At 31.6% G+C, this 22262-nt stretch overlaps 1 protein-coding gene and 1 pseudogene across 1 annotated transcript in view; one reads left to right on the forward strand and one right to left on the reverse strand.

The window, feature by feature from the left end:
- Positions 1-337: 337 nt before the first annotated feature.
- The window catches only part of LOC112682317 (NACHT and WD repeat domain-containing protein 2), a 24524-nt gene continuing 2599 nt past the window's right edge, over positions 338-22262 (reverse strand). The window contains exons 2-21 of the mRNA XM_025552861.1: positions 21741-21997; positions 21146-21310; positions 20563-20951; positions 17248-17361; positions 17021-17170; positions 16799-16912; positions 16296-16423; positions 15819-16056; positions 15664-15756; positions 15463-15597; positions 13331-13573; positions 10836-10950; positions 10205-10398; positions 9946-10098; positions 9523-9866; positions 9298-9440; positions 9041-9218; positions 6368-6530; positions 5840-6149; positions 338-1057 (exon numbers count right to left, since the gene is read on the reverse strand). Of these exons, the coding sequence (XP_025408646.1) occupies positions 810-1057; positions 5840-6149; positions 6368-6530; positions 9041-9218; positions 9298-9440; positions 9523-9866; positions 9946-10098; positions 10205-10398; positions 10836-10950; positions 13331-13573; positions 15463-15597; positions 15664-15756; positions 15819-16056; positions 16296-16423; positions 16799-16912; positions 17021-17170; positions 17248-17361; positions 20563-20951; positions 21146-21310; positions 21741-21997 (3874 nt within the window). The 3' untranslated portion in view covers positions 338-809. The remainder of the gene's footprint in view (positions 1058-5839; positions 6150-6367; positions 6531-9040; positions 9219-9297; positions 9441-9522; positions 9867-9945; positions 10099-10204; positions 10399-10835; positions 10951-13330; positions 13574-15462; positions 15598-15663; positions 15757-15818; positions 16057-16295; positions 16424-16798; positions 16913-17020; positions 17171-17247; positions 17362-20562; positions 20952-21145; positions 21311-21740; positions 21998-22262) is intronic.
- On the forward strand, positions 3779-4708 carry LOC112682318 (annotated as a pseudogene).

The raw sequence follows: 22262 nt of genomic DNA on the forward strand, positions 1-22262 counted from the left end.
ATTTTTCCTTTGAGGTTTATTAGTTTTGTATTCAAAATTTGTTTTTTGTTAATTATTATTATTATTATTATTTTTATATATATATATATATAAATTATATATAAAAAAGAAATCTGTTATTTTGTTTAATATTTTTTTTTAACAATTAAATGATACAATTACAAGGCATTAAAAATGTTTAAATTTATGTTTGCTGAAGATGACAGTAATTGAGATTACTGGTTGAATTAATAGAAAGCGAACAGAGCAACATTATAGAGATACCTATATGACTAATCTGAATGAAAATTCTTCTAATTTTTTGTGCATTCTTATAATTAGGATCAGTCTTAGGACATAAAAAAATAGAAGTAAATTGTTTATTGGGTATGTGGGCCATAAATCATAAACAACCCGGATGACATGACAATTAAAAGTAATTAGTAGTAGTGGTAGTAATAGGAGTCTTTTAAAAACTATTTTACTCGTTCGTCACATCTATACTTTGAGTTAGCGACAGACTTGAAACGACAACAGTATTGAACAATAACAATAACAAACAGCAGTCAAGGGGTACAATAGTGTGTGATGTAGTATAGTAAAGCATGTATGGTGGGAGAACAACAATAACAACAACAACAAAAACAACATTATCGTATTATCAACAACAATAACGCGAAATATCTATGATCGTCGTCGTTGGGAAAGTACGAAAAATTGTGAAATTTTTCAAGACCAGCATCGTCAAATAACACGTCTTCTGCTCTAGCTATTTCCATTCCTCCTTCTTTTCCTCCTAGTGCGGTGGTTGAATCTTTCGACGGCGGCTGTCATCTAGCGCCGGCACTGGCATATGCCAAGGCATCATCCCTGAAGTCCGATGACAAATCCACTTCGAGCGTCGCCTCGTCCCCGTACGTCTTTTGTTCTACTGTGGTGATGGACCGCTGTGGACCTCGGAGTTGAAGGACAGTCGGATGCGGCGTGCCAGAAGACGCAACGACCACGAACTCACCGCCCGGTAGTATTTCAAAGGCCGTTATCGAGTTGGCCGGGGTGAAATCTGAAATAAGTTGGCCTGCAAACACAGTAAACATAGCACATCAATAGTGTTGACAACAAATAAATGTTTTAGCAAGATCATTCATCGTCCTCTATCAGACGATCTAATTTTTCATACTAGTAAGGTGTGTACTTAGTACTTACCTATACGTTAAATAATAATAACCTATTATTATTAAATAATATTATAATATAATAATTATAACATATACTTGAAGGCAGTGGTGTATTGGAGGGTATACGGGGGTATACGGCGTATACCCAATACGCTATTCTTACCCAAGCGTAGAGTGTATGAGAAATTGATAATACGAGGATATACGGCCGTATATATAACCTATCAGTGGCGTACATACGGGACCAAAAAAAATTATACTATTGATGAATTTCTTATTATACACAGACAAACAAATAATATGACTATTGAGTATTGACTATTGAGTAAACACTATATTTTACCAACAACGAAAAAAGATTTCATAATGAAATTATGGTTGCCGTATATCAATCAAAATCAAAAGACACTTGATCGTACACAGTCAGTTAATTGCGTAGGTACATATTAATATTATCATTATCTTAACCGACTCGATCAGACAACGGAGGAAAAACCGATTACGTTATAATCGTTGAATTTCTCGTGAGCGACAATAATACGGTGATATGGATTCTATTTTTATAGCACTATCGTAAATGACCATGCTAAAATATTTAATTATGAAATGTTCGTACATTTTGTTCTATTCTGCCGTTGGAGAAATTTATGTCAAACTATTCATTGAACTCCATAAACCATAGGTAAGTATTTAGTTAAGATTATTTTGAATTTATTACATTAAATTTGTTTATTAACAAAACATTAAACGTTTAAAATATTAAATTGAATTATAAATACACAAGACTGATCGAGTTAATGTTTTTTTTTTTTTTTTAATTCAGTTAAGTTAATATGCATACTGTATATTGTATATATTGTATTTTTAAGTACAGAAGTTACCTATCTAATAAGTAATAAGTAATAAATAATAATAAATACCTAAAAATAATAAATAAGTATTATATATTTTAGTTGTCTTTCAAACAGATATTATATAGGTCCGCCGCCTAAATACACCACTTAATATATATTTATATATATACTTAAAATAAATAGTAATCATGGCTGAAAAAAAAAACAATCGAAAATACAATCTTTTTTTTTCAAAACCACCTTCAATAATGAATTCATTGTCAAATTCATTGAATGCAACTCAAACAGTTATAAGCTCCTCTAGTTCCTCATTATCATCAACTGTATCTACATCTGATGCACCTATTTTCTCAGTTCACACCTTCGACTACAGATATTAATCGTACATCTTCCATTTATAATATTTTTAACATTGCACATTACACAAATAAATTGTTAAAGCAAAGTGAAATAGAAGAAATTTTGAGCAAAATTTGGATCCCTGATATTAATTACAATTTTCCTATCAAAATATCAGTAGTCGGTAAACAACAAAAAGTTTTGAAGTTGAAATTTCAATATAAATGGCTTATTAACTTTCCCTGGTTGGCTTATTCAGAAGTAAACAATGGTATGTATTGCAAATATTGTGTTGCTTTTACTAAAAATGAAGCCGGTGTTAATAACCGAAAATTGGGAGCATTTGTATTAAAAAAATATGATGATTGGAAACATGCAATGGAAAATTTTAAAAATCATTCGAATTTAGAATATCACAAAAAGAGTTTACTAGATGCCGATAATTTCTTAAACATGCTTAAAAATCCAATATGGGCAATCGATAAAATAATTGACAACGAAAAAAACAAACAAATATTGCAAAATCGAAAAAATATTATTCCAATAATTGAAGCAGTTATTTTGTGCGGTAGTCAAAACTTGGCATTAAGAGGACACCGTTATTCAGGAAAAATTGAAAGCAATGACTCAAAAGTTATAAATGAAGGTAATTTCATAGAAATTTTAAGATACCGAGCTCAAGGAGATATTAAAATGAAAACCTATTTGGAAAGCTCGGGAAAGATGAAATATACTAGTAATAGAAGTCAAAATAATATGATTGATGCTTGTAACAAAATTTTATTGGACAAATTTGTTTCTAGAGTAAATACAGCAAAATGTTTTTTAATTCTTGCTGATAAAACTGCAGATATTTCAGGAGTGGAACATGTATCACCATGTGTTAGGAATATCAATTCAAACACATTAAAACTTATTGAAGAATTTTTACAATTTGTACCAACTAATGATATAACTGGTAAAGGAATAGCAAATTTAATCCTAGAAAATCTTAAACAATTTGGTATCAATACGCAATATTTATGTGGACAAGGATATGACGGGGCAGCTGCAATGGCCGAAAAATTTAATGGTGTCCAGGCTCATATTAAAGAAATTCACCCTAATGCTCTATATGTTCATTGTTCAGCCCACTCGTTAAATTTAGCTGTTTCTAAATTCTGTAGTGTACCAGCCATACGCGATTGCCTTGGGACAATAATAATAAGTCAAATCAGAGATTTTTTTTATTTATCCAAAGCGGAAGTCGGTTCTAATTCGAAAAATAGAAAACTCGTTTGAAACACCATCAAAAAAAACGTTTAAAAGAAGTTGCGAGACTCGTTGGATTGATAGATACCATGCCGTTCATGACTTTTTAGAACTCTTTGAGTATGTTGAAGAAGCTTTGGAAAATATTTCTGAATGGAATGACAATGATACATCTGAAAAAGCAAGACGACTTAGAATCTCTATGTTAAATTTCGAATTTATTATTTGCTTATTTGTTTTGAATAAAGTATTTGCATTAGGTTTAGTCTTATCAAAAGTTCTCCAGCAAACAAGCATAGATCTCAAAGAAGCTATGTCATTGGCACAAAAGACAAAACAAGAACTTACAGAGATAAGATTGAATGCTGAAAAAGAATTTGGAGACATTTTTGAACGTGTAAAATCACTAGCTGAGAAAATTGACATTGCGATAAACATACCAAGAATATCAAAAAGACAAACCAATAGGTGTAACATTCAAACAAACGATCCAGAAATATTTTATCGAGTATCAGTATTTATTCGGTACATAGACAAATTTATTAATGAATTAGAAGAAAGATTTACAAACCACCAAAGTACATTGACAAGCTTCCATTCCTTATTTAAAGAAAGTGGTTATGAAGAAGATTTTATATCTCTTACAAAAAGTATAGCGAAGATCTAGAAGATATTGGAAATTGTGATGAGGTATTCAAAAATGAGTTCAAACTTTTGCAACGAAAACTTAAATGTCTATCAGAAACGGATAAACCAAAAAATGCAATGGACGCTATTTACATATGTAATGAAGTCATGCACCCAAATATTTTTAAGTTAGTTGAAATATTAACAACTTTACCAGTTTCTTCTGCCACTAATGAAAGGACATTCTCAACTTTCAAGAGAATAAAAACTTACCTACGCAACTCTACTTCTGAGGTATGTTCAATTTAAATAATAGTATTAATGATTATAATCAACTTAATTTAATGTTGTAATTAATTTTGATAGGGAAGACTTAATGGTCTACCTATGCTCTCGATCAACAAAAATGATTCAATTACTCCTGATGAAGTGCTGGTTGAACTATCCAATAAAAAAAGGAGATTAGAATTTTTATTATAAATAATTAATAATATAATATATATTATTCTCTGTATTTACTATGTGCATATTAAATAATATTTAACTGCCATGAGTTATGTATACCTTTGTATTTGTTTTGCTGTTTTGCCTATTAATATTTATAAATGTAATGTGTTTGATTGTTAGGAAAACGGGTAGTTTTAAACAGAAGGTTTTAGTGTTGGTTATTTTTTTTTAAACCCCCCCCCCCCCCCCAGATCAAATTTGAATGTACGCCACTGGTACCTATAGCTTGTAATTTAACAAATAACTATAATACCTTGACTAATCTAACTTGTGGTTAAATTTTTTTTTTTTATGAAAAATTCAAATTTTTTATCATTTAATAACAAGTTTCTATTATCAAATAGTCATAATTAAGGATTTGTAGTTCATGAGTGAGTTTTTTTGATTCCTACCATATGATAATTACTATCATGAAATAAGGCGTATACCCATGATTTATTTTAGCAATACATCACTGCTTGAAGGTTAATATAAATCAATATGGGTGCACAAGAGGGGCATTGGATGTGCCCAGGCACCTCATAAAATGTTGTAAATGGAGCTCTACAATTTAAGTCTAAAAGGAAGGGGTACGTATTTTAACTGATGTTGCTTACGTTAAATGCAATTTATTCTAAAATATTTGGTAAAAATAAATGATGTTTCCTAGTAGAAAAAATAAAATGTTCTAAATTTAGTTACGATTTACTACAAAAGTACAAATTCATAAATAATCGAAAATATCTGAGAATAATAAATGACATTCAAGAAAAACATATTCATTGGGATTAACTTACCACAACATTAAATAAAATATTAAAGTTATGTTTATTGAATTATCTATACAATTGTTTATATAATTGATCAAATGTACCTACACGTTTAGTTGATACTATTATATGAACTAATATTAATATAGGAACCCCTTGAAATGTTTGCGTACGCCCATGTATTAATCTAAACGTTACAATAAACAATGCATTTTATGTCCTTAAAGTTTAGTGAAAACTTCGAAATGATTCATACGAGTAGTTCTAAAGTGTGATTTACGTTGAAAAATATTATTTTTCACGACTACCAATGTACAAGGCAGTCGGAAGAAAATAACACGACGTTGAAACTTACCAGTGGCTACGTTCCAAAGTTTGATCGTTCGGTCTCGGGTATGAGTGTCTAGTGACACGAATGTACCTCCGGCCGGATCAAGCCGGAGGCTAGTAACCGGTGCCACGTGACCACTCAACGTCCACCGGCAATTTCCAGTGGTTAGGTCCCAAATACAAATATGCCCGTTCTCGTGACCGCTCAACACGCAACCGTCCTTGGATGATATATCCAGTGCTACGCAGTCCACACCGGGCTTCCACTTTTTGAACAGCGTGCCGGACTGTAGATCGTACACCACTATGAAATTAGGCCCGGGCTCGTCGACTTCCTGTAATATTAAGACTTGTGTTATTCAAAATTTATCTTGCAAAAATGCAAAAGTCAGATTAGCTTTTAAATATTCCTTTTTATTTTTTTGTAATGACTGTTTTACCAGGGAAAAGGCAATTTTTTCGCATTTAAAATTTGCATAAACCGACGTTTTTATAGTAATTTTCTGAATAATAAATTAAAAATATACAAGAATTAATTTTAATCTTGACTCACTTGAGCGACGCAACACACGTAGTGGCCCTCATAAGTGATAGCCGCAAGTCGAGTAACAAACTCGTGGAACGGTATGCGCAGATCGTACATTAGTTGTCTGGACGTCAAATTCCAAACGAGGAGCGGAAAAGGTTTTTGTGTTTCGTCACCACACACCATGACTCTATATAACGACGTATATTATGTATAAAATTGTTTATATTTAAGTGAACTTGAAAATTCTTAATACAAAGCCGGTATTAGGGTCGTATTTAAGGGATGGTTCAGGGCAGGTCTTATTCTAACGGTCAGTACGACCCAAATTGGATAGTAGGAAAAATCATAAGGGCAGTTGACTTTATGAATATGGGCACCTTATAAAAATATAATTTTCCTTAAGGAATGATTGTATTTCTACTGAGTATTTGAAATTTGTGTAATTTATAAACCCAACCTAGTACCTGATAAGTAATAATTATGTAAATTTACAATATTTGATACTTCGATAATTGATTAGTCTATAAAATTTAAATTTAAATTGGTATACGTATAACGGAAAAGATCCGTATTTTTTTTATATTTTACCACGTGATGGTCAAAATTCTAAAATATCAATATACAATTTATTTGGAGTGGGGGTAAGAATTATAATCCAAATAAATTTCATATAACAAACTTATTAGTGTGTTTGAGCAATAGGTAAAAATCCTTAGAATAAACTCTGGTTCAGGGAGGTAATAGTATATTGTGCCTTCTCGCGCGAATCACACATACTATATTTTGTTACACCCCTGCATTCGTGGAAAAGGTAATGTAGGGATTTATGCAACAACAGATTATTCTACGAAAACAATATTATGGACGAAATGTTATTATCCGTAACATTCAACGCGCTTATGTAGGAACAGTGAAAATGAAATATGTTTAAATATTTATGCATTATGCAAAGAAGTTATAATATGAATATAAGATTTAACCAAAATTTTATGTTTTGTAAAGACCGGGATATATATTTTAGTTTCTGGTTGTGTTGGAACAACCTACCCGGCACTTTTAGGGATTTTCACTTTTCCGACCGGCACTATGAGAATTTCCATTTTGCCATCAGCTGGACGGAAAAATGTTGCTTTTCAATGCTTTAACCATGGTCAAAAACCAAACTGGGTGCAAAAAATTATTTATATTATTTAATAACGTATAAAATGTATATCTATTTAAGAATATTTTATTTCACATAGTATTTTGTTGAGATATAGGTTATATATTGGTTTAATCTTGATTTATGTGAAGATGGAATATTCAGACCGAAGGATAATCAATCAAGAGACTTTTCTATAACTTTATTTAGGTAATTAAAACGAAGTTTTTGAATTGTATATATTAATTACAAATATTGTGCAACTGTGTAAATATTTAGTGTACTGAAATTGGGAAAGTGAATTGCAAGCGTAGCGAGCGGATTTTAATGAATGGTTGAGACACTTGTTTTCAGTTTTGCATTTTAGAGAAGAGGGGTGGCAACATTTTGTTGCACCTGGCAGAAAAATCTTAAAGCCCTGGCAGATAAGCAAGTGAAATTAAATAATTCACCACTGTTTAAAATAACTTAGACAATTATTAATAATAATATAATTAAACCACAAATTTATACATTTATACAATAAATAAATTAAAAAAAAATATATGATTTTTTTATCGGACTGTATCATCACAAATTCTCCTTTCCACCCCCTTCAATAAAAACTTTCTAAGCACATCGTGGAGTATACAGATTACATGTAGATAAAATATGACCCGTGTACTAGTGATTGTCTTGGTCAAAAAAGTTTTGAAATTTCGAATGCTATCAATAAAGATCGTTTCTTACTACTCGTATGCGTGTTACGTATGCTTTCACGTTAGGTGAATTTCGTGAATAGTGTGAATGACTTGTTCACGAATATTTTTTTCGCGGCCGAGGTGGTAAATTGACGAAATCAAAGAACACGAAAAAATGATTTCGTGTCATTTCGTTATTTTTTGTGATGTTTGGCCTCGTGTATATATCTTCGTAAACCGGTTATCATATTTTTGGATGAACGTAATAATACATGTAGGTACACCCCGTCGCTATCAAACAATAATTATTATAATTATTATCGATATCATGTTTAATCACATTTAAAAATTTAGTTTGTCCATTAGTTGTCATCATGGCGTCTGAGTGGAACGATGAACAATTTTTAACATTAGTCGAAGGAATAAAAAAGTACTGATGTTTGTGGGATCCAAAAGGTGCGGATTTTACCTTTAGGTTTACAATTTACAAAACTAAAAGAAGAAATTAAAAAAAAATATTGGTAATTTAAAAGCATTGATTATAAATACTATAGGTAGTACAAATGAACTAAATACAGTGAAACACTACGAAAAACTACGAAACGTGTAACACGAAACGCGAAACACGTTTAGTGTGTACACTTCTTTTACGAAACATCACGAAAAATACATGTTTTTGCGAGTATAAATCAACAAAAATTGTATCAATTCAATATAAATAAACATAGAATTAACCGTAGTATTAATTTAATAATTTTTGGGATTAAGAAAATGCATTTTTCTTATTTTAGTGATTTTTAAAAAATTTTAGCTGCTCGGATGATTAATTTTACATATCGATTAATCGATACGCGTACGCATTTTTACTCTACGTACCTTCCATTCCCAGACACCAGCAATGAATTTAAAAACCTATCTTCACCGGCTTTGAAATACGCCTCGATTGTGCCGGTTTCGATGTCGATCAGATTCACGTGCATCCGGCTTCTTGCTAGAGCCACGAGTTTCGTGGGACTGTGTAAGCCGAAATAAGGCATGTTTTGATTCATTACTCCTGAGAAACAAAAAAAAAAAAAAATTGTTTTGCTTGGACTTAAATGTTATATTTACGTTAAAAGAATAACACGACGAACCTTTGAGTTTGCTGATCACTTTCCCGGTCGCCAAATTGATGACGGTCAGTTTCCGCTCGCACAACACTATGCAACGTTGGTTGTCGATCAATTTTAACGCAGTGGGATGGAGGATTCCTTTAAGTGTGCGAACTCTTGTACAGCTGTACATACGAAATGACGAAAATGAGGTTAGATATTGTCATATGAAAAGCATGTTCTGGTGCACCCTCCTACAGCACTCACTTGTGTACGTCCCATACGCTGATCTCCTTCCGTTCGGTACTCACGGTGATCACGAAATTCGAGTCGTCGTTGAATCGTTTTACTACATCAAAACTCCATGCATTCTCCGTCGATGTCGCTGTCTTCTCGGTGACTTCTGGTGGAGGCACCAGTGGCATCAGGGTTGGGAACGGAGGCGCATTCATCAGCGCTCGGTACCGGTCCGCTGCCGGCGGGTACAACGCCATTTGCGAGTATAACTGGTTGCCGTTGTGCATCAAGGCCGGCGTGACGGACGACAGAAATTCTTTGAGGAAACACGCTTCCGGGTCTTGGATATCATACGCCGAAAGTTCGTCCAGTAACTATATAACAAACACAGTCCATGAGCGTACGTATATAAATTCTACCAAAACAGTACGTATGGACTGTACTGGCACATACCTGGAGCACCGACCCGTTGTTCAGTTTATCCAGCACCCAGTCCAGATTACAGAAATCTTTGATCGTCTCGGACAGGTCTGTCAGGTGAGTGCACTCGTCCAGTTTTCTGCGTTTTGACAAGCTCTTCTTGTAGCAATCGTTCAGCACAGTCACCTACAGCGGTCCCCGTGAATTGAAAAACAACACATTTGTAAACCTCTATCGTCTCCTATTAATCGAACAATGGTGTGGATGTCGAAATATTGTTTTATATGCGCACCTGACTGTTGAAGTAAGATAGGATTTTGCTTTTGACACGCCGATCGGTTGCACCGTAACGCCGGGCGGCAGCTTCCGCGATCACGGTATTCTTCCACCGAATAGTTGCGTATCGATCTGTTTTGAACCAGTACAAAAACGACGAGAGCAGCTCGTTAAAGGCCGACCAAAAGAAACCGGCTGACGACAGCGACGCTAAATATGATCAAGCGAACGATATTACTAATGAATAATTATTATAAAACACAAACGTATCGTATTTTAATTTATAGATATGTATGTATCCCAATCAATAAAGGAACTATAAAACACGCTTGCCGTTTGCGGAATATCATATTAACACATAATATAAGATATGTAAATATCAACAAATTTATAGAAAAATTCAATGCAAATTTAATGTCGTAATAATTTGCTCAATACAAATATTATATGCAGTAAAAAAAAAAAAATTGAATAGTAACAAATGTGTTTCTTATATAGTTTCTTTCATAGTGTTTCTAAACTATACACCCTTTTAAATGTAAATATTATTTATCATAGATATTATATCATCATATTAATATTATTTATAATATAATTTAAAATATTATCAAAGAGATAAATTTACACAATATACTACTTATACGTACTGGCAGTAGTTTGATCTGAGGTGAGAAATTCTTTCTCCATTGATAATAGTTCGACGACCTCTGAATCGAGTAAACCATATCGGGTAGAACAAATATGGCTGATCGCAGTGGATACCTATATATAATGCAAATATTGCATATAGACATTTTATTATGATTAAACAGAAATAAATGCCAAATGTGGAAAGGAAAAATACTTCCCACCAACCATAGGAAGTGAAAGCGTTTATGACACTAGCAATGACAATGGGCTGAGGGTCATATAATTTGCAGCATCCAAGGACATGATTATAAGTAGTACAACCTTCCCGCACAAAGATATACATGAGGTAACTTGGAAGTTACCAGATGGTAACACAGCTAATCAGATTGACCATGTAATAATACAAAAGCGCTTCAGATCTTGTATCACTGATGTAAGAAGCTTTAGGGGCGCTAACTGTGATACTGACCATTTCCTGATATTAGCAACTCTAAGAATTAATTTATTGGGTCTTAAAAGACAGAGCGAAAAAAGGAACACAAATCTCAAAATAGAGGCAATTAAAGACCCAGAAGTCCAACGAAAATGTATGGAAAAAATGGACAAAAACATCAAATACCTCTACCTCAAATTACAAGATATAGACTCGGACTGGAACAAAGTCAATAAAATTCTTATGGAGATTGCAGAATAAAAAATTGGTTTAATAAAGAAAAAAAAGAATGAATGGTTCAATAAAGCTTATCGAAAAACGGAAATTATCGAAAATAAGTTTCTAATGTTGCAAGATCAAAACACAAAAGAAAAATATGAAAAAGAACGTAGAGAATGCAGACATATAATTCAAAGGAAAAAAAGGAAGTTTCTAAATGGAATATTAGAGGAAGCAGAAAGAAATCGTTCCCATGGCAACAAATTTCTTCATGATCATCAAGAAACATCAACACTTCAATCCAAGCTTAAAAGCGATTAAAAATACAGAGGGGTGTATTATTAGGGAACCTGAAAAAAAGCTGGAAGATGGAAAGAATATTTTATAGAGTTACTCAATAGCGATATACAAGCAAACCCCGTAGCGAAGACAGTATATCAAAAAGCTGAACCTATGATAAACGATATAACTTAGAAAGAAATTGATAAAGCAATAGACAACCTCAAAGATTGGAAGGCTCCTGGATCAAACAACATACAAGCAGAGTTGATAAAATATGGTGAAAAGAAATACGATATTTCATATTTAAAGTTTGTCAGAAGGCGTGGCAAGAAGAACAGATGCCTAGAAGTTGGAAGGAGGCCATAATCATACCTCTACATAAGAAGGGTGACAAAACAAATTGTTCTAATTATAGAGGTATATTTCTGTTAGATACGGCATACAAAGTTTTTTCTAAGATGTTACTGAGTCGATTAACACCATACGCAGATAAGTGTCTAGGAGAGTATCAATGCGGATTCCGCAAAGGAAAGTCGACTGTGGAACAGCTTTCAATAATTGGACAAATCATTAAGAAAAAATAAGAATATCGTCAGAACTTATGGTAGATATTTGCGGATTTTAGAAAAGCATATGCAGTATTCATAGAGAGACTGTAGAATATTATGGAAGAATTTGGAATACCTAATAAGCTTATATCACTCACCAAAATGTGTATGGAAGGGACAAAATACCAAGTAAGGGTAGACAGCATACTATCTGACGCCTTCACAGTAGAAACCGGTTTTAAACAAGGTGGTACATTATCCCCGCTACTGTTTAACTTAGCACTTGAAAAGGCTGTGAGAATGATGCAAAGTTTAGAAAGTGAGAGAGTGGTCAATGAACATCGAGTGTTGATTTTAGGTTTTGAACATCCTTGGTGAATCACTGGAGGATGCTTTAAATCTAACTATGGCTCTCGAAAATGACGAAAAAAGTAAGGTTACAGATTAATGTGGAAAAACAAAAATTTTGGAGATTCTCGATAGTGACTCATCACAAGACTTATTTGATTCAATAGCTTTCGAAAAAGTGAAAGAATTCCAATATTTAGGAGTGCTACTTAGTACAAAAAACGATTGGTCACTGGGGATAAGAGTGAGGATAGCAAATGCAGAAAAAGCCTCTTTAGAACTATCAAAATATAGAGAATGATATGTGGACCAGCGTAACGCAAGAACAAATGAGTGGAGAAGAAAATTCAATAAGAAACTATAGGAAGAACTGGGCTTAGCACCATTCATTAGCTATATAAAAGGATAAATATTACAGTGGTTTTTACATATCATGAGAATAAGTAAAGAAGAAACCATCAGGACAGTGATAGAATGAAAACCAGAAGGGAAGAGACCTCGAGGCAGACCAAGGAAGAGATGGCTTGGCGTAGTAGAAGAGGATATTAAAGCCGTGGGAGTACAAGAATGAAAGGAAATTTTATTCAAGATAGAGAGAAATGGAGGGATATAGTGTTGTTGACAAAAACTCTTATAGAGTTATAAATGCCAGTGAAGAAGAAGAAACAGAAATAAGAGGTACCTTGTCTTTTCCTAGCAATGACTCAACGTTGTCAAAAATGGTTTCCACCCAGTTCTCCGACGACGGTGGTTGTTTTGAGTTCCGCATTTTTGAACACATTGTATTCACTTGAAGTTCCAGCGGTGTTTTGGCGGTGACCGTTTTACTATTGTTTTTCAACGTTTCTCCGCCCCCACTTCCGATTGGTCGGATGATTGAAGCCGACAGCATGGAATCAATCTGTTCATCAGTCATGTTCGCGATCTATAAATATTAAATACGTAATCATAAAAAACATAAAATTAAAACATGTTACGTTTACGCAAATACTTTCGGTTCGTGAAAATACAAATATATATCGTTTTTGTATGTGAATATAAATATACGTGTTCACGTATACCGTGATCACGTGAATGAAACAAAATAAATCATGTATTATTAATACACGTGAATAAAAAAGCTTAATCACGTAAATACGTGAATTAGTTTATTCACATGAACAGGCATTAAGTAAATAGTAGACACACGCACACGCACACACACTGATAGCTTAATTTTGACTGTACGTTACATGTTATGTACAATCATTAACAGTTATTAAATACTGACGAAAAATGTAAACATTCTGATATTTTTAAACCAAAATCGAGAATTGTTGCTCTAAATGTATTTTTGAGTTTAGATAGATATCACCAGTGGCGTAGCGTGGGTATCGGCTGCCCGGGGCGGAAAACAGTTTTGCCGCCTTCTTAATTAGGTATTTCAATTTAATGTATACTATACATTATATACATTAATTCTAGTTAACTTTTCGGCAAGAACGATCATTATTTTGAAATTTTAAATAAAAAAGATTATTTGTTTTACAATAACGTTTATTGATACAAATATTTTTACTTCAGCCATTGATATAACAGGTACAAAGGCATAGGTGCAACTAGGGGGGGGGGCCATAAATATTCCATGTTATACATGACATACTGCATACAGCATACTAACTCATAATAGTGTCACATACAAAAAGACACATTGCAGTAAATTTAACTAAAATACCTATATTAACATGGTATATAAGAGTAGGGGTGATTTACAGATTATTTTAAGTTTTGATAGGAGGGATGTAGCCCCCCCTCAGATATTTTACCTTAGTTGCGCCTATGTACAAAGGTATTATTTAATCATGAGAGGTGAACCCTAATTTTAAGTAGGTAATAGAACCTACTTATAGATACTTATACTTTTTATAACCATATTATTCCGCCCCAATTTCTTTTATTCTTTTCATTTTTGATGCTAAAATAAAAAAAAAATTGTAATGATAAAAGTTAGAGTTACAAAAAAAACTATCGAACATTTCAAAAACTAGGCATATTTTACACCATTTCTATCTATAGAAGAAAATGTGAAAATCGTAAATATTTGTCCGAAACCCTGGGTATGCGAGTATAAAACTTGTACTTGGTTGGATTTTAATAAATTAAAGCTTGAACAACATATCAGACAGTCAACATACAAATACATAAATAAAATATTTAATACTCACACAGCTTAATGTAGGTAAACGTAGTGGAAAATTCAAATTTTCACAGTTATCCAATAATTTCATAATCATTAAACGGACTTATTTGCACAAAAATCACAGTTACGAAACAATGTGAACTAAACAACTGAAGATCCATGAATATAACTTTCTTTGAATTGTCAAAGCATCATGTACTTTCTTAAAGGAACGTAATAAACAATATTGAACTTAATATATATGTGATAGAAGTCATTCTCGCTGATTATAAGTCATAAACAATCCAAGCACAAAATATCATTCAAAGAAATGGAATTCCCGAATTCATCACAGAATAAGTAATGAAAAATTCCGTGCTCTTTTCATTCGGTCCGAATTTTTAGTTACATTAAAAATATGAAACGGTTCAAATATTTACAAAATATATTTTATTATTTACTGTGAAATTTTGCTGCCCGGAGCGGGCCACCCACCTGTCCCTCATCACTGGATATCGCATGGATGCAAGTCTATCATTAAATTATAAAAACACGTGAAGTTTTAAGCATTGTGTCATATAAATTAAATTTTAATTTCATGTGAACACGTGAAAACGTATATACGTGTAATATGGAGCTCTAAAATATATACAAACCCGAATGAACGAATCGACTGACTTGATGGTCTGCTGCAATCGGTTCAGGTGAACTGAAGGTTCGGTGGCTGATATTACGAATTTAACGTTGTTGGGTAATGACTGTGGTATCCAATTCACGTCGTCATTTTTAAACTGCACGAAAATAATCAAAACGCGATTAAAATTATTAATATTACGTTAATTTTTGGTAATAATTACCCGGTCAATGCCGTCGATGATCAGCGTTATCGGCCGTTTGGCTCCGATCGACCCCAAAAGTCGTATTATTTGATCGGAATATGATTGTACGTTCTAAAAACAATGACATCAAATAACTCTCAGAAAAACTTTAACTTCTCGCAAACAATGCTCACATGTTTGAACCAAGTACATTTTCCACTGTCTAGGAGATTCAGCTGGACAACTAGCGAGTTGAGAGTCTGTTCCAGAGACGAACTGTAAGCAGATGCATTGGCAAATCTCACCACTACCGCCGCGTCTTGATTCCACAGGTGACTGTGTTTAGCCACAGATGCTACCACGGTGGTCTTACCCGAGCCAGGAGGTCCATATAATACCAATGGGTACCCGGCGTTCACGTTCATTAGGTATCTACGTATGACATAGATCAATAATATTTATATAATATATTAATTAATTAAAACCAATTATGGTTAACACAATGACTCATTTCTACTTTGTAATCAATGGTGATACATGTAAGTGTATTTAACTATTAGAGATAACAGATTGGATTTCATTGGACATATATTATATTAATATATTGACGGTACAATTAGTTTCACTAGTAGGTACCAAAATTACGTACACATTACTTCGTTAACACTTACTTTTTGACACGTTCCATAGCTTCGTCTCTGCGAACAGCCTGTTTGGATGTATTGTGTCCAAACCATGCCTGTATTCTCAATTCTTCCAACAGCAATGCGTCTGTGCCATACGCAGGTTCTTGTTTTTCCTACATACAACATAAATGTAATAGTTTTTTTTTTTTTTTTTATTATTTTTTTTATTATTAATAAAATAAGACATTCCTAGCCGTTGCAGGCTATCTATATCTATGGATAAAAGACAATATTAGTTTGTAGCTATTTTAAAAGGATAAATATAAATATAAAAAAAAAAATGGACAGATGTATACAAATAAGCTAAATAAAACTAAATAAAATAAATAAGTATTCTAAATATTACAATATGAATACGGTATGGTTACAGATACTTGAGATATTATATAATTGCAAACTATTACAATAAATGTAATAGTAATTAATATATATTAAATAACCAGTAGTTCAAACCATTTATTTAACAAGTAACTTTAATGTACTCATACCCTTTCTTTGATCACTGATTCAACAATGGATAATAAAACAGATTCGATTTTTTTGATAAATTCATCCGTGTTAGCGTCCTCATAAAATATGATATTAGTTTCCGGTAGTTCGATCTATTTACAAACACACAACAACAATTTAAATATACCACTATCAAACTTCCATTTTCAAATGATACAAAAAAATTAAGTAAAAAGAGATTTAGGGTTTAGATTATATACCTTTAGCTGTTTGCTAATTTGTTCAAGCCTCTTTTTAGATTCTGTCGCAGTGCTTTTACATTTATGACCCAAATCTGTGTCGTAGTTCTTCATAATCCACACAGACCTTTTTGCCAACTCAGAATTTATTATGATCTTGTTGTGGATTTCCTATGCATGATAAAATGAAGATTAATAACAATATTTATCTTACTTTTTACAATATAATAATGTTGCCTGTTGAATACCTGTTGAAAAACCTGTTCAATGTAACCGTTTCGCAACGATATAGAATCAAATACTTTCATCAGGGTAATTTGTAATTGCACCTTTTCATTATGCCATAGTTTTTCGTCGGCTTCCTAAAAAAACAGGTAGTTCAATAATTGTATATTAAAAATTTAAGTAATTTACTTACTACTTAAGAAATATGTTGTACATATAATATGATATATATACATTAGGGTGGTCCTTAGCTATAAAAGTCAATTTCTTTTTCTAATATTTAGTTACGATGACCCCTAAATTTTGTTCTTCAGTATAAGGAAATAATTATTGTATAGTTTAAGTGTGATACTTCACCCCCTTCCCGTGCCCCAAAAAGATTAAAGTTCAATAAAAAGGGGTGAATTTTGAATTTTTTGAATATACATATTTTACTTTTACAGTTATGCAAAATGCATAAGAATCTTTATTGTAGCAATCAATATTTTCTAAAAAAAACCCCACCGTTAAAAAAATTAAAAATGTCGCGTCTTCTTTATTTTTAATTAAATTTAGTGCGTTAGCTGCAACGATGTTAAGCAAATCATTTAAATCCTCATAAATGCAGTTTCCCTGTTTTTGTATAATTCACTTGTTCGAGTCTTATGTTTTTCTAAACCGCGTAAATCTTCGTATAATTTCTTACATTTTATGATGCAGTTTGGACGATACTGAGTGGGTATACGTGCTTTTCTCCAAAATATCAGACATTCATCAATAACAAGAGATGCACTTTCATGTAAACTCAAATTAACTATTCACATGTTATAGAAAAGTACGCTTAAACAATCTCTCTTAGAGGGCAATTTTCCACCAGTTATTTGATTTTTCATCGGACCGACTAGAAATATTGGTTTTTGTGACATACTTTATTAAAATGATTAAAAACACTTAACACTAAAAATAATTATACGTTTTTAAGACGACACATTATACTGAACAGTGAACCAATACGTAATAACATCGATACTTCGATAGTAATTAGACGCAAGTACAATGTACTACACAATTCATATACCTTTACAAGTTGTATCGCGATAAGATTTTGGTTCAAATTTCATTGATTAGAAAGTTAAGTTACAAAAATATATATCTTATTTTGTATAAAATATTGTATGCTATAATTTGTGTTGATTGACTATTTTTGTGTAATTTAAAATTTAAAAAGAATAAAAGTAAAAAAAACTAAAAATTAAATAGTCTTCCTCGTACTTAACCAACTATGAGTCCCATTACAGTCTAAAAGACCGTGAGTTTATTATTTTACTAATAAATAATTGTGAGTAATTTACTTATTTTTTCAAATGATGCAATATTTTCGTTTAGTTTTATCATAATATTAAAACTGTATTGAATTCAAACATATTCTATCAATCAAATTATTTTTAATTTATTTTCACTTAAATCTCAAGTATAATAGTTCCAGCAATACCAATTTTTATTGTAAAATATAAAAAATAAATAAAGTAAAATTTTTGTAAATCATTAATAAATGCATTTGTATGTAAAATGTTAAAAAAATATGAGATGTAAGCGAATGGTCGAAAAGACCGTGTGCGACCACATGTGTTACATACAATAATGCGACTCGTGACGGGTTAACTTTGAATGGTTATTCTTGATTTTACGAAAAACCACCAACTTTACTACAATATACCAAGATACCTTTTTTTTTTAGAAAAAATTAATTGCTACAATAAAGATTCTAATAATTTTTGCATAACTAAAAATTAAGTGAATATATTCAAAAAACTGAAAATTCATACTTTTTCATAAAACTTAAGTTTCTTTGAGGCACGTGAAGGAGTTGACTTATCACGCTCAAACTTTACCACAAATATTTTTTCAGAACATAGAATAAAATTAAGGGGTCATCGCAACAATATTCTTGAGTAAAAAAATAAAGACCACCCTAATATACATAATACACCCTATTATGTATTGTAATTTTTTTTTAAAAAAAATATTTTATTAAGCTCAAACAACACAATAAATGTCCGGTGTACAAAGGTTTTAAATATAAATAAAATATTTATTTTATGCGTATACCTACATTATGAAAATGTTATTATAATAAAATACACATACTAAAATGATCAAAACAACTCCAAAAAATACCAGTGTGAAGCAGAAATTTTAGTAATAAATATTTTAATTAAAGTAAGTTATACATTAAAAATATAAGGGAAAACGGAACTAATATGGGACTCAATTGAAAAAACGGGACTAAATGTGTCCCGTAGTTCTTTCATCGGGACAATGGGACACAAAGTTGAAATAATAGACAATTATTTATATTTCGAGATGCATATTCACATACTTAATACACATACACATATACTATGTTAAATTAAGTTATTACTAGGGAACGGATTTATATGTAATAAAAATACAGAAATATGTACATATATATGTTAGTTTAATTTATAAAATATGTAGTAAAAACAACCAAATATGTGGAGAAAAAAATTTAATTAAAAAATAAAATTATAATTATTAAACTATCAAAATTATTTGTTGCATTGAATTATTACAATATCATTATTATCGAATGTTAAATGTCGTCTATTAATTATTTTAATTTTATTTTTAAAACGGCTAAATAATCGTGCCACATAAACCGATGTAATTGAAGCATAATTAAAGTGCATATTAGAAGGCGATAAGTCCAAATTTTTAAAAGGATGTCTACCACTCATTATGTCATTGATTGTTTTAAAATCAATATAGCCTAGATTTTTTTCTGTAATAGAATCAATTTTCTTTCTTACAACATCGCCGGCTTACGAGTTTTAATTTTTTAATCGCTGTTTTGACAATTTGCATAATATCATTTAAGGACATGTTTTTTGTTTCCAATTTTGTAATTTTATGTAATTGTATACAACTTAAATTCACTGAGATGAAAATTAAATTATTTTTCAATTTTTCATTTTGCATAATATTTTGAGCTTTTCCAATATCAATAGAAGTTTCTAGATCTAATTTTGAAATAATTTCTCGTATTTTCGTACGAAAGAAGCGTATGAATGATGAAATGATAAAATATGTTTAAAAATATTTACAAATTAGTGAAACATGTAATAATATGTAATTATACCAAAATATATAAAAATATGTAAAATAAAAATATTATCGTTTTAATAGGAATGATTTAAATCATGAACATTTCTTATCGAATCTTAAATATCTTGTTTTAATAAAAATATGCATTTACATACAAATCCGTTTCCTAGTTATTACTTACTAGAAATAGTTTGAAGTATACAAATTTTAAATCATACAAATATAAGTAATACCTGAGTCTCAAACGTCGTCTCGAACATCATTTCGTTCCGAAGTTCATAGTGATTTTTTTGTGCGTCCAACGTGTACCATTTCTCGATCAATTTGCCGGCGTCTGGAATTTTGGTCCGGGCCAGTTCAAAATCTTGTCTGGTCATCACATGTGGCAGAACTGGTGGTCCCAACGAGTCATCCACGAATACGATGGGCACGACATACCCAACTCGGTTCTGTCGACGCAGTTCTGACAGTTTAACAACTATATCATCTAGCTGCCCACAATCCATCTCTTGCTGATTACTGTACAAGTCTACCACGTGTAATTCGTAACCGATCTGTGCACATTTTAACCGGATCGCCGGTATCACGTTTTCGTACAAAGAGTGTCTTTCGTCCGAAACTCCTACATAGTCATATTGAAATTATTACTTCTAGTTTAATAAGAAGTATGATGTACAATAGGGAAGGATTAAAGTTTAATATTACAACGAGAATTCGAATGCTAATACAACGTAGAAGTATTGAAAACAGAAGTAAATGTGGAATTTCTGATATCAACTCAATATAAAATGTAGAACATTACATTTGATTACTTGCCTTTATCTTTAGTGTCTTTGCAGATATAAAGAACGATTTTGTTGGTCTTTTGATTGAAGCTCGGCTCAAACACACCGAGCAGTAATTTTTTTGTTTCGATCGGAACACGTTTTAATTCGTCCGACAACGTGAACGTAATACATTTTTCTGTAGCTTTATCTATAGCTATATCAGAAAATAAAAGAAATTACTGTCTATGAAAATATACGTGTCATTTATTAAACTAATAATTGATTCCTAGGTATTCCTGAACAATTAATGAGCACATATCGTTTAATTGTTTTTTCTTTACATTTAGATATTTATTACTTTTTAAGAATTATTTACACATAAATATAAATTTAATAAGTTTATAATTGAAAATGTTCAATGCGTTAATCTACATACTTATAAAATACTTAAGCTCATAATACTATATTTTCTTAATATTTTTATGACATTTTCAATTATGCTTGTAAAAATCTAGCTTCAATGCTCTTTAAAATTCAACTTTTTTTTGGTTTTGAGCTATAAGGACGGGTTTTATTAATTCACCAAGTATCTGTTAGAGATTTAGATTTTTATCAATGATATATATATATATATATATTTATACCTATGGAGGGTATGTTGTTGGGATATAAAGGCTTGCTTACAACAGCCGTTGTAAACGAATCTTCAGGTTGTTCGATTTTGGGAATTATAAATGTGACTCCGCTACCGCTGACATTGTTAGATGTTACAGGCACTTTATTATTAGTCGTTGTTGCCGCCGTCGCTGCATTATTCTTGCCTTTTTTAGCGACGGATATCACATTGGTAGACTTATCGGCTTTCTTTTGATTTTTTTTGTAACGTGCTTTTTGTAAATACCTGTAAGTAAAAAATCGGTATAGTTCTATATGTTAACAGACATCCTTTATTGGTTATATAATATTATCATGAATACAGAAATACGACGACCGTTCTTAACGCTTTTGAAACGTACTCGTATCTCATGCACAAATGACGATTATATATAATATTGTATACAATATTATAAACGCGCATGCTTTTACAAGATATGCGCTAATTCTAAATATAACGTTGCGTGACGTACGAATTAGTTTTTTTTTCGTATTTGGTACTAAAAATAACC

The sequence above is a fragment of the Sipha flava genome, unplaced genomic scaffold, assembly GCF_003268045.1.
Source record: "Sipha flava isolate LNK unplaced genomic scaffold, YSA_version1 202_pilon_pilon, whole genome shotgun sequence".
NCBI lineage: Eukaryota > Metazoa > Arthropoda > Insecta > Hemiptera > Aphididae > Sipha > Sipha flava.